This window comes from Hemicordylus capensis, chromosome 2 (genome assembly GCF_027244095.1).
Source record: "Hemicordylus capensis ecotype Gifberg chromosome 2, rHemCap1.1.pri, whole genome shotgun sequence".
NCBI lineage: Eukaryota > Metazoa > Chordata > Lepidosauria > Squamata > Cordylidae > Hemicordylus > Hemicordylus capensis.
The window spans coordinates 249,152,249-249,170,870 of record NC_069658.1 but is presented as its reverse complement, the minus strand read 5'-3'; the positions used below and the strand labels follow the sequence as shown (position 1 = coordinate 249,170,870).

At 46.1% G+C, this 18,622-nt stretch overlaps 1 protein-coding gene across 4 annotated transcripts in view; it reads right to left on the bottom strand.

The window, feature by feature from the left end:
- Positions 1-3,404: 3,404 nt before the first annotated feature.
- LOC128343035 (zinc finger protein 271-like) overlaps positions 3,405-18,622 on the bottom strand; it is a 159,866-nt gene continuing 144,648 nt past the window's right edge. The window contains exons 2-5 of one of the 4 annotated variants that reach the window (XM_053291387.1): positions 15,267-15,328; positions 12,366-13,323; positions 10,155-10,281; positions 3,405-5,771 (exon numbers count right to left, since the gene is read on the bottom strand). In XM_053291387.1, coding sequence (XP_053147362.1) covers positions 3,958-5,771; positions 10,155-10,281; positions 12,366-13,109 — 2,685 coding nt within the window. In that variant the 5' untranslated portion in view covers positions 13,110-13,323; positions 15,267-15,328 and the 3' untranslated portion in view covers positions 3,405-3,957. Of the gene's footprint in view, positions 5,772-10,154; positions 10,282-10,970; positions 11,219-12,365; positions 13,324-15,266; positions 15,405-18,622 lie in introns of those variants that run through there. The other 3 variants (XM_053291389.1, XM_053291388.1, XM_053291390.1) reach the window with 3 other exon arrangements.

Sequence of the window (18,622 nt, the reverse complement as noted above, 5' to 3'; positions counted from 1 at the left end):
CCATTCAGCCATGAGACTTGCTGGGTGACTGAGCCAGTCGCTTCTCTCTCAGCCTAACCTACTCCACAGAGTTGTTGTGAGGAGAACCTTAAGTATGTAGTACACTGCTCTGGGCTCCTTGGAGGAAGAGCGGGGTATAAAATGTAAATAATAACAACAACATCTCTGAGCTAGTTCCTTTTGTTTTCATAAGAACCTAAGAGGAGTCCTGCTGGATGGATCAGAACAGAATGCTGTGGAGTCCAGCATTCTTTCCCCCTCGTGTGGCTAACCAGATGTTTCTGGGAAGCCCAGATGCAGAGAGCATGAGGACAGCAATCTTCTCCCATTGTTCCCAGCATATGATATTCAGAGGTATCCTCCTGGGACCAGAAACAGGGGCGTTTCAAAAGAGTTATTTGGAATGCTGTCCCAGAGAAGCTTCACCAATCTCCCTCCCTGATGAGTTTTTAAAAGAGTGTTTGAAAACCCTCATATTTCCCCTGCTAACTGGACAAAGAGGCACCTTTTTAACGTGGTGATTCTCTTTATGTACAGGGGGAGAGTAACTGGCCCTATCCACCCCCAGCACAGTACCTCCTCCAGTGACTGTTGCTGGTGTCTATCTTGTGTTTTTTCTAGACTGTGAGCTCTTTGGGGACAGGGAGCCATCTCACTTATTTATTATTTCTCTGTGTAAACCCCCCTGAGCCATTTTTGGAAGGGCGGTATAGAAATCGAATTATTATTATTATTATTATATTATTAAATAATAATAATAATAATAATAATAATATTCCAAGAGGCAGTTGAAATCTGGTTTCAATTTGTTTTCTGGGTTTTAATCAATTTTAATCATTGTAGTGCAGTTTTAAATTTTGGCTGCTGTTTGTTTTCACTGTTCGACTTTTATTGCATTTTCTTGTTTTTCTTGTAAATTTAGATGCCTTGTGCAGCAGTATACTGGAGGGGCAAGGTAGAAATATTTTAAATGAATACATAAATATGGCTAATGGATAGTAATAGTCTTCTTTTCTGTGAATTGTCTAATCCTGGCTTCTCAGCCTTGTTGCACTGTGATCTTGGAATTTGAATAAAATGAATAAAACTTCACTCTTCATTTTATTTTTAAATGGGGTTGACCAGGAAATTGCTATTTCCTGAATCCTAAACCCATTTGGGGAGGCAAAATGACCACGTGTGTGTGGGAGGAAGTCAGGAGATGACCCTCTAAGGCATGCGCACATGTGCACACTCACAAGTTTTTTTATGTCCACTCAATTAATTTTAGATCCCGTGCTCAGGTTGAATCAGGACGGCTCCATCCTGAATTCATGTGTGCGCACACTGCTTTGATACTGCTGCACAGAACAAAGCTCATTCTGCACACAGATGAAAAAAAGTCGAGGGAACACTGCTTGAATCACCAGCTATTGTTGGACTACAACTCCCATCATCCCCAGCCACAATGGCTTTGCCATAAGCCAGGGGTCCTTAACGTTAGATCTTCAAATGTTGCTGGACTACAACTCCCCTGTGACTTAGGATGATGGGAGCTGTCCAACATCAGCTGAAGATTGTCCAACATCCAATCAGCTGTCCAATCAACATCCAATCAGCTGTCCAACATCAGCTGAAGACCCGAGGTTGAGAAACCCCAGTCGAATCCCTTTTAAGGCATTTGATGTTCTGAGGGTTAGAGTCAGAAAATGTGAAGCAGATGATGAACTGACAATATTATTAGATTTTAAAACTAAACTTTACTGAATAACAAAAGAAAAAAATAGGCACATTAATTCCAACACTTAATAATAATAAATGCAAATCCCACAATTGGATTTTATGATTTCAAAAAACCCCAAATAGGGCACTTCCACTTTTGTGAGTTGGCCTGTCCACAAACAGGGGAAAGAACTATCCAGCAGTTCACACTTGTGCAGAAAAGAAAATGGCTTCTGAAAAGGGCTTCTGAACTTTCTGTCCAAAAGTCAGTCTTAGAAATCTCCTTAAACCCACCCTGCCACCAAAAGATCATAAATATACACAACACAAACCAGCCCAAACTAAGTGTTTCAGGCCCATCCATTTCAATAACAGAAAGCAGACACAAGGGACGAGGCTGCATCTCAGGGGTCGAGCATCTGCTAAGCATGCAGGAGGCCCCAGGCTCAGTCCCCAGAATCTCCAGCTGGAGTTGGGAAAGTGGCTCATTTTGAAAGCAGCTCTTGTCAAGACAAGGCTCAGATCAGAGAAGGCAGCGAACTATCCTGCTCTCTTTGCTGAAGAAGTCAGCAAGCAAGCAAATATATAAAACAAACAAACAAGAAAATGGGGGGGGGGGGCGGCAAAGGTCAAGCTACGTTTGTGAAGGGCTAGTCCTTTCTAGGGTTTGGGTTCTGGGTGGCTAGAGGTTTGTTTCTTGACAGGGCCGTTTTCCAGTTGTGCCTAGAGTGGCAGTGAGGCTATTCTCACAACCTCCCCAAACCAGGCTAAGGGAGCCTAGGGGAGGCTCTGGGGAGGTCGTGTGCAGGCGGCTCCCGGCTGCTAGCCCTCCAAAGGACCCCTCCCCTAAAATGAGGTTAGCAGAGCCAGCGCTCTGCTATACCCATTCTTTTGATTGCGAGGTGCCGCGGCGTGGTGACTCACGAGGAGACCCCCAACTGGGGGGTTACAAGCAGCCTCCTGGCCTTGGGGGTCTCCCCAGGATGCCCCGCGCACTTGTGCGGGGCATTCTGGGACTTCTGGGGGCCAGACGGCCCCCGATCCCCACTGCCCCAAACCAGCTCTGTGATGGAGCTGGTAATCATGTGAGCGGCTGATCCAGCTGCCCAGTGGGGCTAGGGGGATGCTCGTGTGCAGGGGGAGCGGGATTGACCCGCTCTCCTCGCCAAAGCCCTTATGGCTCTCCACACTGCTCATGTGGAGAGCCTTGGTGAGTGGGGATTGGCTGCAGGTGAGTCATACAGCTTGTGGGAGGGTTCACATTCCTGAAGTGGCTCATTTTGAAAGCAGCTTTTGACAAGAAAAGGCTCAGAGCAGAGGAGGAAGCAAACTATGTTGCTTTCTTTTCTGAAGAAGTCAGCGAGCAAGCAAATATATAAATAGATAAAGCAACAAGAAAACAAGCAGGGGAAAGGACAAGCTAAGTTTGTTAGGGCTAGTAGCCAAAGCTAGTAGCCACTGATAGCCCTATCCTCCATAAATTTGTCCAATCCCCCTTTAAAACCATCTAGGTTGGTAGCTATCACCACATCCAGCTGCAGCAAATTCCATAGTTTAACATCCTACATCCTGAAGAACCAAAAAGGATCTGGGGAGTTGCTTTGTTTCATCTCTTTAGAACAGGCTTCCCCAAACTGCGGCCCTCCAGATGTTGCTGAACTACAACTTCCAGCATACCCAGCCACAAAATATTGTGTCTAGGGATGCTGGGAGTTGTAGTTCAGCAACATCTGGAGGGCCGCAGTTTGGGGAAGCCTGCTTTAGAACATAAGAACAGCCCTGCTGGATCAGGCCGAAGGCCTATCTAGTGCAGCATCCTGTTTCACACAGCGGCCCACTAAATGCCTCTGAGGAGCCCACAGGCAAGAGGCGAGGGCATGCCCTCTCTCCTGCTGTTGCTGCCCTGCAACTGGCATTTATCTTTGCTACTTCTGTTCTTGTGACTACCAATAAAAAATAAAACCACATTTTAAAATAACCTCTTAAGGGTTAATCCTCCCAGTGTCAAAACTAGCTGCCTCTCAGTCAAGCTGTCCTCACTACTCTAAAGATATGTATGATTTCTCTTCTTATTTATTTAGAGCCATCAGTGTATATGACACATTTCAGAGCACCTTAAAGAAAAGGCAGGTTCTCTGCCCCAAGGAGCTTACAGCTGACTTTCAAAAGGAAGGGTAAGGCAAGGAAACAGATAACAAAGCATGAACATGAGCAAACATGGTTGCTATTTTTCTGGAGTTTTGCAAGAACCAAATTCTAGCTGAGACTACTCTCGCATTCTGAACACTTATATGGTTTTTGGCCCGCATGGTCACTTGGAGCAAGGAGATTGGGCCGCCTCACGAAGTTTCGCCCACAGTCTGAACACTGATTTGGTTGAACTCCTGTGTGGACACTCTGATGTGTAATGAGATGAGAGCTGTTCCTAAAGGTTTTCCCACAGACCGAACATTCAAATGGCTTTTCCTCGGCACGGGTTCTTGCGTGCGAGAGAAGATCCGACCACAGCTGGCTTCTCATGCATGTGGAACATTCTGACATCTTCTCTCCTGTATGGTCTCTTTTGTCCAACCGTTGCCTGAAAGTCTTCCCACATCTTGAACATGTACAAACTTCCTCTCCAGCATGGATTTTCTGATGTCGGAGAAGAACGGAGCTTGAGGTGAAGCTTTTCCCGCAATCTGAACAGTTATATGGCTTCTGCCCTGTGTGGATTCTCATGTGGGCAAGAAGATTTGATCTCCTATCAAAGTTTCTCCCACAATCCGAGCATCTGTAGGGTTTCTCTCCTGTATGAATTCTCTCGTGCAACACAAGGTGGGAACTCCACCGGAAGCTTTTGTCACAGTGGGAGCATTTATATGGTTTCTCTCCTGTGTGGATCCTTTCATGTGATTTAAGATTTGGGACATTTCGGAAGTTTTTCCCACACACTAAGCATTTATGTGGTTTTTCGCCAGTATGGATTCTCTCGTGAATAATCAAGCTTTGTCTCTGGCTAAAGCATTTCCCACAGTGGGAACATTTATGCTGCTTCTCCCCTGTATGGACTTTCTGGTGGGCAATGCGTTGCAAGCTGTTCCGGAAGGTTCTCCCACAGACTGAGCATTCAAATGGCTTCTCTTTGTGGGTTCGGACATGAGTGACCAGTTCTGAACTGAGGTCAAAGTTCTTCCCACAGGCAAAACATGCAAATGCCTCCTCTGCCGTGTGGGATCTCTCATGTTCAACAAGGTCCGATTTTTGGCTGAAGCTTTTCCCACAGTAGGAACACACTGCTGTGTGGATTCTCACGTGCGATATAAAATGCGAGCTCCAACTGAAACATTTGCCACAGTGTGAGCATTTATACGGTTTCTCACCTGTGTGGATTCTCTGGTGCACTTTAAGCCCTGAGCTGTTTCGGAAGTTCTTCCCACACACTGAGCACTTATAAGGTTTCTCACCTGTATGGGTTCTCTGGTGTTTCAGGAGGTCTGATCGCTGACTGCAACTTTTCCCACACTCAGAGCATGTGTATGGTTTCTCCCCTGTGTGGATCCCCTCTTGCGAGTTCCAGCCAAAGGTATTCCCACAGTGCGAGCATTTATGTGGCTTCTGCCCAGTGTGGGTTCTCTCGCTTTCTCCGCAGTGAGAACATTTATATAGTTTTTCACCCACATGGGTTCTCTCGTGTGTCACAAGGTCTGAGCTGCTACTGAAGCTTTGGCCACAGTGCCAGCACTTATATGGATTCTCTTCTGCATGGGTGCTCTCATGCGTAAGGTGCAAACTTCGACCAACACTTTCCCCGCACTCATCATATTTCACCTGATTCTCATCCTGTTGAGTGCTGGCATCATCTCTTTTGTGCACCATTTTAGAAAGAACAAATGGATCCCCTCCTGTATCTTTATTGTTTCCATTCTGCCTCTCTGCCGCACAGCGGTTCCCATCAGCTTCTCCTGGATGCAGAAAATCACTCTCTTTAGCTGTTTCCGGGGGTGCCCTAAGTGGCCCCATTTGCTCCGAGTTTTCCACTAAGGGCTTCTGCTCCTCACTTTCATTTTCACTCAGCCATCCATCACCTGCTGGAAGAAAGGGGGAGAATCCAGACATGAGTCAGATGTTGCTCTACAGTTAGGGAACTAGAAACAGGAACTGGGGAGGAAAGCTGGTCTTGTGGTAGCGAGCAGGAATTGTCCCATTTACTAAGCAGGGTCTGCCCTGGTTTGCATTTGGATGGGTAACTAAACATGAGCACTGTCTGCTGTGAGAGATTCCCAGTACGGGATGGGGCCATAGCTCAGAGTTAGAGCATCTGCTTGCATGCAGACGGCCCTGGTTTCACTTTCTGGTATCTCCAGGCAGGGCTGGGAAATACTCCTGTCTGAAATCTTGAAGAGCTGCTGCCCATCAGTGTAGACCACTTTGAGCTGGATGGACCAATGGTCTGACTTGGTAAAAGGCAACTTCCTATGTTCCCACCCAACACTGTTAAAAAGGTACATCGAGAGGAGAGCTGGTCTTGTAGTAGCAAGCATGACTTGTCCCCTTAGCTAAGCAGGGTCTGCCCTGGTCACATATGAAAGGGAGACTAGAAGTGTGAGCACTGTAAGAGATTCCCCTCAGGGGATGGATGGAGCTGCTCTGGGAAGAGCAGAAGGTTCCAAATCCCCTCCTTGGCATCTCCAAGGTAGGGCTGAGACAGACTCCTGGCTGCAACCTTGGAGATGCCGCTGCCAGTCTGTGAAGACAATACTGAGCTAGATAGACCAATGGTCTGACTCAGTATATGGCAGCTTCCTATGTTCCCATTAGAGGTACTGGAAAGAGAAAGTCCCCATGTATCAAGGAGCAAATTGCAGACTTTCTTTCACTGTCTCCATATGAGCTGGCAGCAAAGAAAATAAGCAGAAGGAACACACTCATTGTGAGAGCCTTTACTCCCACATTTATGCCATTTAAATCTCAACAGTAAAAATGATTGCTCTGTTTCTTATCTTTCCCCCCACAACTGCACAAGAAGCCAGAGCAGCCCTCCCACCCCTAATCTGTGAGCACCTTCAAACTTTTTCTAATTGAAAAAGAAAAAGAAATACATAACAGGGAAGGGAAAATGAGAATGAACAGATAACATGAGTGAGAGAGGGGAGGGGAGGGAGAATAGGAAAATGAGAGAAGGAAGGAAAAAGAAGGTGCCTTGCAAAGAATGGATGAGATTATCTTCCTCCCCAAACTACAGCTGCAGACTGAGACATTTTTTTCTCATCTATTTCTACAACTCTGTTCCTTAACCCCATATTCCCAACTGCACAAAAACTTAGTCTTCACTGAAAACCACACCACTGAGCAAAATGTGTCCAGTTGTACATTAGAATAAACCTTGCAAGCACCATTTCCTCCTCCTTACCCATCTCCTATCCAGCTTTAGGCTAAGCCAGGATGTTTACCCAGGCAGGAATCCAAGAGCGAGACAAACTAGCAGGTCCTCAGACTAGTAGGTCCTCCTGAGGACCAAGGCAGGCCTGTAACAGGGGGAACCTGCTCTCTGCCAGTGCAGGTTCCCCCTGTTCTACTGGGGTGAGGGTCCTGGCAGTATGGGATCAGAGTCTTCCCATGCAATCTCATTTATTTAAAATATTTGTATACCGCCCAAAACGCAAGTCTCAGGGCGGTTTACAACAAAACAATACAAACAGCAAATAAAAAGGTTAACACATTACAATAATGTGAAATTTAAAACAATGTCCAAACTATTAAAAACTATCAAACTATTAAAACAGTATCTAATGAAAAGCCTGGGTGAACAAATGTGTCTTGACTGCCTTTTTAAAAGTTGTAAGAGATGGGGAGGTTCTTATTTCAGCAAGGAGCACGTTCCAAAGCCTTGGGGCAGCAGTGGAGAAGGCCCGCCCCTGAGTAGCCACCAGACGAGCCAGTGGCAACTGCAGACCAACCTCTCCTGCTGATCTCATATGGGCAGTAGGGCTCATAGCAAAGAAGAGGTCCTCTTAAATACCCAGGGCTCAGGCTGTTTAGGGCTTTATAGCTGCTCTCCCGGTGGGTATCCGCTCCTCAGTCTCCATCAGTTTTTAGAAAGCATGTCAAATTGTGGCTTTTCACCAAGGCTTTTATATGATTGTCTCTGCTTCTGCTTCTTGTATTTTGTACTGTTTTTATGCTTGTGTTTTAATTATTTTTTAAATCAGATTTGTTTATATAATTTTTTAGCTCAAGGTTGTAATGTGTCTTTTTTATAACCTTCTTGTTAAATTTTATTGTGAGCCGCCTCGGGATTTTCTTGATGAAAGGTGGGGTATAAATTTAACAATAAATAATAAAAATAAAATAAAATAAAGTTTAGGGCTCATGCACTGAACTGTCTGCCTCATCCCCCAGTGGGGCGGGGGTGATTCCAGGATCTAATTTCATAGGAGCATAGAAATCTGCCTTATACTGAGTCAGACCTTTGGTCCATCTAGCCCAGTACTGTCTACACTGATTGGCAGCATCTTCCCAAGGTTCTAGGCAGAAGTCTCTCCCAGCCCTAGCTGGAGATGCCAGGGAATGAACCTGGGGCACACAAACAGATGCTCTAACCCTGGGCTATGACCCCACCCCACTAAGGGGAATACTGAACATAAGAACAGCCCTGCTGGATCGGGCCCAAGGGCCATCTAGTCCAGCATCCTGTTTCACATAGTGGCCCACCAGATGCTGCTGGCAGCCACAGGCAGGAGTTGAGGGCATGCCCTCCCTCCTGCTGTTACTCCTCCGCAACTGGTATTCAGAGGCATCCTGCCTTTGAGGCTGGAGGTGGCCTATAGCCCTCTGACTAGTAGCCATTGGTAGACCTCTCCTCCATGAAGTTAAACCCCAAACCCCTCTTAAAGCCATCCAGGTTGTTGGCTGTCACCGCATCTTGAGGCAGGGAATTCCACAAGTTGATTATGCATTGTGTGAAAAAGTACTTCCATTTGCTGGTCCTAAATTTCCTGGCAATCAATTTCATGGGATGACCCCTGGTTCTAGTGTTATGTGAGAGGGAGAAGATTTTCTCTCTATCCACTTTCTCTACTCCATGCATAATTTTATAGACCTCTATCATGTCTCCCCGCAGTCATCTTTTTTTCTGAACTAAAAAGGCCCAGGTGTTGTAGTCTTGCCTCATAAGAAAGGTGCTCTAGGCCCCTGATCATCTTGGTTGCCCTCTTCTGTACCTTCCCCAGTTCAAAAATGTCCTTTTGTAGATGTGGTGACCAGAATTGTACGCAGAACTCCAGGTGTGGCCACACCATCGTTTTGTATAAGGACATTATTAGCAGTTTTATTTTCAATCCCCTTCCTAATGATCCCTAGCATGGAACTGGCCTTTTTCACAGCTGCCGCACATTGAGTCGACACTTTCAACAAGCTGTCCACCATGACCTCAAGATCCCTCTCCTGGTCAGTCACCGACAGCTCAGATCCCATCAGCAGCAGACAGCATTGCAGCAGACAGCACTTATATTCCACATCCAAACTGGAATCAGGGTGGACCCCGATTAACCCAAGGGACAATTCATGCTCGCTATTTCAGGACCACCAATCCTCCCCAATATCTGCCTATACATATAGTTGTGTTATGGAAGAAAGTAACAGTTCATCTAAAACAAAAAGTCAGAAAAACACCTGATAGGCAAGGATGATGTGTATTTTTGTGGCAAAGTTTATAAAAATTTGTGTACTTTTATAAAACTTGAACAAAATTGGCCCAGTAACTGAAATAATGAGGTTTATTTCACCCTTGCTAACTGGGCAAAGAGGCACCTTTTTAACGTGGTGATTCTCTTTATGTACAGGGGGAGAGTAACTGGCCCTCTCCACCCCCAGCACAGTACCTCCAGTGACTGTTGCTGGTGACTATTTTAAATTTATTTTAGATTGTAAGCCCTTTGGGGACAGGGATCCATCTTATTTATTTATTATTTCTCTATGTAAACCGCTTTGGAATATAAATATTTGTTGTTGGTGTTGTTGATTACTTATGAGATGGCAGCCATCTAGATAATATCATCACAGAGGTATGCCACACATATGAGAATGACACCTTGGAAAGTCTTCCCCTAGAGAGGTTTTTGAATCAAACACAGCAATCTGCATAAACTTGTCAGTAACTTTGCCATGAACCTTTAAAAAAAATACACTATGCTCCCAGACTATGAACATCATTTGACAATGTTTGGTCAATTAAATGCCCAAACCTAACCTGCACCATACTGTCCATGACTGCTAGGCAGGGAACAGCCAGGTTTTCCCATCTGAGGGCAGTTTCAGAGAATATATAATTTCTAGGAAGATCCACAAACCTATGGGGCTTGATAAAGATTTGGGAAGACGAACCATCATTTTAGAAGCAGGAGAGCAAGACAGCCAAAACCAAAGCTGCTTCCAGGTTCACAATGGTCACGGCTCACCCTGGCTGGCCTTACCCAGCAAATCTGCGCTCCCGTCACCCTCCTGCTTGGCTTCTGCAAGAAGCTGTGTCTTCACGGTGTTTGGCGGAGTCCAATTTGCCTCAGAAGGGTTTGCAAACTCCTCTTCCGACATCCCTGTGACCTGAAGGGGAGATGGGGAAGCAAAAAATCCATCCCAAATTGTTATTTATTTATATCACTGTGCTTGATGCTTTACAGGCAGGACAGGTCTCTGTTCAGAGAAGCTTACAGTCTAGAAATCAAACACAGGGGAAGGGTTCAAGATCATTTCAGTTACACATACTCTGGCTTCGTTGCGGCACAGAATGTGAATATACGAAGCTGCCTGGAGAAGAGAAGACTTAGCGGGGGCATGTTAGTGCTTTTCAAATATACTTGAAGGGATGCCACAGAGAAGAGGACATAGACTTACTTTCTGCTGCCCCAGAGAGCAGGACTAGATCTAATGGGACTAGAGCTAGGCTTGTGGTAGCAAGCATGACTTGTCTCCTTTGATGAACAGGGCCTGCCCTGGTTGCATGTAAATGAGAGATTTTATGTGTGAGCACTGTAAGATATTCCCCTTAGGGGATGGAGCCACTCTGGGAAGAGCATCAAGGTTCCAAGTTCCCTCCCTGGCATCTCCAAGATAGGGCTGAGAGAGACTCCTGCCTGCAACCTTGGAGAAGCTGCTGCCAGTCTGTGCAGACAATACTGAGCTAGGTGGACCAATGGTCTGACTCGATATAAGGCATCTTCCTATGTTCCTAAGTTATAGGAGAGCAGAAAACCTCTTTATGGGAAGAGCAGTTTCGCAATGGGAACAGTTACCTAAGGGAGGGGAGGCTCTTCCTTGCAGGTGGTCTTCAGGCACAGGCTGGATAGCCATATGCTCCCAAGGGTTGCTGCCCGCTTGATGAGGTCACCTGAGAGGGCTCTGCTCTGGGTGCCAACAATGAGGGAGGCTCGGTTGCCATGCACACGGGACAGGGCTTTCTCTGTTGCTGCCCCCAGACTCTGGAATGCTCTCCCGGTGGCTATTTGCTCCTCAGTTTCCATCATAGCTTTTAGAAACCATGTTAAATCATGGCTTTTTACCCAGGCTTTTTTATTATTGTCTCTGCTGCTGCTCTTTGTTCTTTGTATTGCTTTTATGCTTGTGTTTTAAATTTTTAATCAGAGTTGTTTTATATTTTTAGCTTAATATTTTAATTGTGTCTGTTTTACAATCTTGTTTTTAAATTTTGCTGTAAACGGCCTTGGGATTGTTTTAATGAAAGGCTGTATATAAATTTAACAATAAATAAATAAGTAAGTAAGTAAGTAAGTTAGGCAGGGGGGTGGACTAGATTGCCTGCAAGACCCTGTACCTCTATGATTCTAAGTCTAGATGCTGGCAAAGTGTGCGCTGAGAGGCTGGATGATAAAGGCAACTTATTATTACAAGGACTAGTTACCCCAGAAAGGAAATAAATGTATTCAGGGCTACATATAAGGATTACACATATAAAAGAAAAATCAGCACAAGATTAAACAATCAGCAGCACCAACAATGGCTTTGACTAAAACACCAAAATCTAGAACACTCAGAAGAGATAAAAGTTGGGACAAATTTAAAAAATCTACATTTGGCACCAAAAAGAAACCAGGCCATGCAAAGTATGGCTGTGTCCTCACTCTGATTGGGCTTCATGGTGTCATCAAGCAGCTAAGTCTGATTGGTTCCATGCAATTATAATGCTGGCTGTGCGATTCCCGATTGGCTGGATCATGTAACCAGGGAGAACGACCACCGTCTTTTTAAAAATTGGTGCCAAGAGGGAGAACAAACAAGGGTGAAATGGTGCAAAAAAGGCATTGGTGGTTCAAGACCTCTGTGCACTTGAGGCAGAGCACCAAATGCCAATCCACTTTGTGCATCTCCTCCTCCCCCTCTTTCAAAGGGGTGGGGGGGGAGGAAGGCATCTTGCCACCATGATGGCATCCCAATAATCTGCTGCCTGAGACGACTGCCTCACCTCACCTCATGGAAAGGCTCTCCCTATTAAAGGGGGAGGGTTTGGGGGGAATGGTTTTTTTGGAGAACATTTGGGGCCCCCAAATGTCCTTTTCTACACTGAAAATGTTTGCCCATGAAAATTTCAGAAGAATGCAGATATATGCACAACTTTTTGGGACAAAACAGTACATGCAGTGCTGCAGAGTGACCAGTTTAAACACTCTCACCTGCTGTTCCCATCCTTTGGGCTCTTGCTGCCTCACAAGGAAATCCTCTGCCAGGGTCACTGCCTGGGCACAGGTCTCTGGACCATGTTCCCTGAGCCAGCTCCTCATTTCCAGTGGCAGGATGGCCAGGAACTGCTCCAGGATCAGCAGGTCCAAAATCTGCTCCTTTGTGTGCGTCTCTGGCTTCAGCCATTGGTGGCAAAGTTCCTGGAGCTGCCTGAAGATCTCTCGCGGTCCATCAGTCTCTTGATAGCAAAACTTCCTAAAGAGCTGGCGCTGCACCTCTATCCCCACAGTATCTCCAGCCCGAACACCGCCTGTTCCCATCCCATTCTGCAGGGCATCCATATGGCTTTTCTGTTCCTGTTGGTCTTCCCCTATGAGGAGTGGCTCGGGTTGGGAAACCCACAATCCTCTGGGCCACTTGGTGGCATCTGCCAGTCTCTTGGAAGACATCTGAGATCTTTTAGGATCATTCTGTGGTGGGTTTCTCCCTCCTGAATGAGGAGACTGCAGCGTCTTCAGGAATTCTTGCAACTGGGCATCCCAGTTTCTGGAGGGTCCCTCATCGGGTTCCTGTTTCACATGTTGTGAAGCCTCCCGAGACAGAAACTCCCTGGCTTTTCCAGGTTTGGAAAGAACTACTCCCTCCATGCCATCTCCTGGTTCAAGGCCGGCTGAATCCTGCTCCTCCATTTTAATTTCTGGCTCTATCCCCTGCTTTAGCAAAGTCCGGGTGGCCATTGTGCCACAACTGTTCCCTCCTACAGGGGCCAGTTTTGTCCTGCTCTTTCCCTCTCTCTCAGTGCCAGCTCTTAAGGGACGCCCCAGCTCTGTTGTTATACCCGATAAGTTCCATCAGCACAGCAACAAGGCCTGTGCAACACAGTGAAGCTACAAGGCCTTTCATCAAACCAGAAGGGCTGACAGCTCTTTGACCTGACAGAGCCACCTTCCACTGCCAAAGACAAAATGGAGACAACATGAGAATAAGAGAGTCAAGCTATAGAAGTGAAAACTCAACTTTTGAAATCCTTTTATGAAGGCCATGTTCTCTCCCAGAAATACCCGCACTGGTGCCTATTCCACCTGGCTGCATCAGAGGGAGAGGTAAGACCCTTCCATCAGCCCAACTGGGACCTGTTGACATTTTGACTCCTCCCCTCCCAGAACTATCTCCTGTAATGAACATTCCACCAGAGCCCTATTCAGACATTACATTCTATATGCATGCAAGTGCACACATGCACATCTCTTTTTGTGAATGGCTGCACATGCATTCATGTTAAAAGTGAACCAGGGTATGGGCTCCCTCAAATGCAGGGTATAGGTAGGAAGCCTACTGCTGTACATAACGTGTGAAATGAACATGTGTTGAACGTAACATGCAAATTACCATATATGCATACAGATCTGTAAACGTAAACACTGCAGAAGGGTTCCAAGTTCCCTCCCTTAGTTGTGATGATCCAAGTTGTGATGATGTCAACCAGTCTATGAGAGGGGAACTGGTCTTGTGGTAGCAAGCATGAATTGTCCCCTTTGCTAAGCAGGGTTCACCCTGGTTTCCATTTGAATGGGAGACATGTGAGCACTGTAAGATGGGGCCGCTTTATTTTTTATTTTTAAATTTATATACTGCCTTTCATTAAAACAATCCCAAGGTGGCTTTGGGAAGAACACCAACATGCTTGCATGCAGAAGGTTCCAAGTTCCTTCCCTGGCATCTCCAAGGTAGGGCTGAGAGAGATTTCTGCCTGCAACCTTGGAGAAGCTGCTGCCAGTCTGTGCAGACAATACTGAGCTAGATGGACCAATGGTCTGACTCGGTATATGGCAGCTTCCTATGTTCCTATGACCTCTGGTGAGAAGTCTGTCAAGAGCAGACCCACACCTGAAACCATCCAAGCAGACAACGCTGAATTAAGCAGATCAGCGATCCAACTCAGCATATGGCAGCTTCACATGTTCAGTTAAATACAGATTTTTATATGCCTATAATTTTTTTAAACCCACTGCTGCAATTCTTATTGCCTATTTCTAGATTTATTATACATTTTAATTAGGTTTCCTGGGCACCTTGAGATATTTTAACAGACACTGCAGGACATAAAATGTTGTCAGGATCTACTGAGCTATAATCTAGACATTGGTTCTTTCCCCATCTATTTGTCTCCTACTTTTCTAGTAAGGACTGAATGTTTATTGGACTCATTTTACCTGGTGAGTCAGGATGTATTATGTAACTAACGTTGACCTAGTCCTCAGTGGGGCAGTAAAAGTGTGTTTGGCCTGAACCATTTCAGGCTGCAGCCCCTGCTGCTATGAACTTTAAAAAATGCCTTACAGTACAATGATTAGCATACAATTAATATTTAGCTCCAGGTCACAAAAACCTCCACTAACTGATTTTTTTGCAGATCAAACCTCTGTTAAAGGCTATTTTAAAAGGTAGGTTAAGGCAGTTGTCCCCCCCACTCCTACCCCAAAATCCTAAACCCACTTCCTATGGTGCACGTGCCCCTATTCAGTTGTGAGAAGACATCCGTGTAACCCAAAGGCTTGCAGATTATGTCTCTTTCTTGTCAAGCTATATAGTTTCCAGTACTGTACACTTACATATAATGTACAGCCTATATAAAACGGGACAATACTGAGTTACACATCAATTAAAGCAGGGGAGGAAGCACAGCAAGCAAGCAAGCAGCACTGGAGTCGAAAGCTTGCAATGTTAACAGCAGTTGGTTCAAGTCAAGGGAATGTCTCCGTCGTTCTGTCCAACCTGTCCTGGGAAACCTTCCTGCGGCTACCAACACTCAGAATAAAGGGCCAACCTTTTGGATTAAAATCATAGCCACTTCTGTAGAATCTCCCCTTTCCCCCAATACCTTATTAACTCACCTGCTTTTCTGCGTCCGTTACATTACAGACTGCACAGGAATCTGCAACTACTACCAGCCTACCTAATACAAAATACTGCAGCCCAGCCGAGGAGGGCTGGGAGGATCACCAAGGACAGGAAGAAACCTTTGCCTTTCCAGCTTCCCTTGCCACATGTCTGGGCCGCTCTAGGCTTCAAGGCTCTGTTACTTTAACCCCTTCATAGCGACCCTTCTTCAGCTTCTTACGGAACGCGCGTAATAAACGTCGGTGGATTCGACCAAAAACTTACTCTGCACTATCTAGGACTATGCTAATTTTGCGCATATATAAAAAGCTGTTGCAGTTCAACCCTATCATCTTACTAGGATATTTCTTCAAATTTGTTCTTGATGACCACATTGTGGGGTGGGGGGAAGCAACTTGGTGTGTAAACCCCTGCTAACTTGGCAAAGAGGCACCTTTTAATGTGGTGATGCTCTTTATTTAGCAGGGGGAGAGTAACTGGTCCTCTCCACCACCAGCACAGTACCTGCAGTGACTGTTGCTGGTGTCTATCTTATGTTTCTTTTTAGATTGTGAGCCCTTTGCGGACAGGGATCCATCTTATTTGTTGGTTATTTCTCTGTGTAAACCACCCTGAGCCATTTTTGGAAGGGCGGTATAGAAATTAAATTAATATAATATAATATAATATAATATAATGAAAAGTTCTTCTTCACCATAATAACTAGTCAATATTTGGCATATGCTTCTGAAGATGTGGACAAACTGCTTCGGACTGTATGCCCCACCACCTGCTCTCTTGACCTTTGCCCAACTTGGCTTATTTCATCTGACAGTCATATTATCACAGAGGGTCTGGTGAATATAGTCACCAAGGGGAAATGCTTGACTAACAAGCAGAAGGTTGCCAGTTTGAATCCCCTCTGGTACTATATTGGGCAGCAGCAATGACACCAATTATTTCAATCCTTCCCAGACTGGCTTTCGGGTAAGCTATGAGGTTCAGACTGCCTTGGTTGGCCTGATAGATGATCTCCAATTGGCGATCCACAGAGGGAGTGTTACAGTGCTGATCCTTTTGGATCTCTCCGCAGCTTTCAATACCATTTGCACTTACATTTATATACCGCTCTATAGCCGGAGCTCTCTAAGCGGTTTACAATGATTTAGCATATTGCCCCCAACATTCTGGGTACTCATTTTACCGACCTCGGAAGGATGGAAGGCTGAGTCAACCTTGAGCCCCTGATCAGGATCGAATTTGTAACCTTCTGGTTACAGGGCGACAGTTTTACCACTGCGCCACCAGGGGCTCATCATTGTCCATGATATCCTGCTGGGTTGCCTGAAGGAGGTGGGATTGGGTGGTTCCACTCCCCTACCTCTCTGGCAGATTCCAGATGGTGTCGCTTGGAGACTATTGCTCTGAAAAGTGAGAGCTAAAGTGTGGGGTTCCACAAGACTCCATACTGTCTCCAGTGCTTTTAAACATCTACATGAAACCGCTGGGAGAGATCGTCAGGAAGTTTGGTCTGGGATGCTATCAATATACTGATGACACCCAGATTGATTTCTCTATACCAACCAGGAGCGTAGCGGGACCGCTGGCGGCCTGTGTACAGCCGCCACCACGCGGCCCCGCTGACCTCGCCCCCGCGTCTGACGTCAGACGCTGGACCCCCGCGTCTGACGTCAGACGTCAGTCGTGGGGACGTGGTCTGGCTGAATGGAGCCTGGAGGCTCCATTTGGCTGAAAGACCTTCAGTTAGACTTTAACTGCCGAAGGGGCCGCACGGCCCTTCGGCAGTTAAATAAAGGCTGGTGCTGCTTTCGCAGCACAGCCCAGGAGCGGCTCTCCCAGGGAAGAGCCACTCCTGGGCTGTGTTGCAAAGGCAGCACCAGTCTTTTAGCTCCTGAAGGGGCTGCACGGCCCCTTCAGGAACTACTTAGGCTGGCGCTGCGTTCACAGCACTCAACTAGGAGCAGCTCTTCCCTGCCTTTGCAGGGAAGAGCCGCTCCTCCTGGCTGGCGCTGCAAACGCAGCACCAGCCTTTGTTTAGCTCCCGAAGGGGCCGCACGGCCCCCACTTGGGAGCTAAACTACCGCCCCCGCATCTGATGTCAGATGTGGGGGCGTCAGGACCGCGAATGGCGGCTCCTGATTGAGCAAGGCCCGGGTTCTTTGAACCCGTTCGCCCAATGATAGCTCCGCCCCGATACCAACTTTATCAGGAAATGGCATGACCCCCCTAAGTGCCTGCCTGGAGGCAGTCATGGGCTGGATGAGGGATAACAGACTGAAGTTGAATCCAAACAAGACGGAGGTACTGTCTGTAGGGGGGTCGGGATCTGAGAGATGGTTTAGATCTGCCAGTTCTGGATAGGGTTACACTCCCCCTAAAAGATCAAGTTCGTAGTCTGGGAGTGCTCCTGGATCCCAAACTCTGCCTGGTCTCTCAGGTTGAGGCTGTGGCCAGGAGTGCTTTTAATCACCTTTGGCTGATACGCCAGATATGTCCATTCTTGGACACTAGTGACCTTAAAACAGTGGTACATATGCTGGTAACCTCTAGGCTTGACTACTGTAATGCACTCTACGTGGGGCTGCCTTTGTACATAGTTCAAAAACTACAATTAATACAGAATGCGGCAGCCAGACTGGTGATTATGAGCACCTATTAAAGCACTCTTGAAATGTATAATACGATCTCTTCTATGTTGAAGGAAATGCAGCCTCTTAGCAAATTTTCAGTTCTTTCCCACGTCCTGTACAGAAGCTGGAAAAGAACAGGAGCAGGGGTGGGGAGGAGAATTCATGGTTGCTTACAGCAATTTAAAAACCCCAATAATATATAAACGGAAAATACATGAAAACTACACCAAGTTAACAGCCACAATAGAACCAAACAACAACATCAAATGCACTGAGCTTTTCAGTTAAGGGTGCAATCCTATACACACCTGTGAGTGGGGGAGTCTCATTAAAACCAACGGAGTACCATATAGGATTGCATTACTACAGGAAGTTAGGCAGCTGTGAGAAAAGCTGAACAAATTACTACAATTTGTAATTACTTAGCACTTCCTTTATCCTTCTTTTGATGTAAATTAAAAGCCGCCTGCCTCCAGGCATCTCCTACTTACCCTTCATCTGGAATCATGATTTTGTATACAGGAGTAGAACTTCATACTCCCAAGTAGTCCCACTGATTACATTGGATGCCCCCAACTTTTTCAGGCCACAGAACCCACAATGATTTAACATTTTGCTCCAGGAGAATGCAGCAGTGAGCACAACATTCCAAGCATGGTGCCCTGTGTGACTGCACAACAACTCACTGAGAATGTGAGCTGTTGGCAAAATAAAATAAT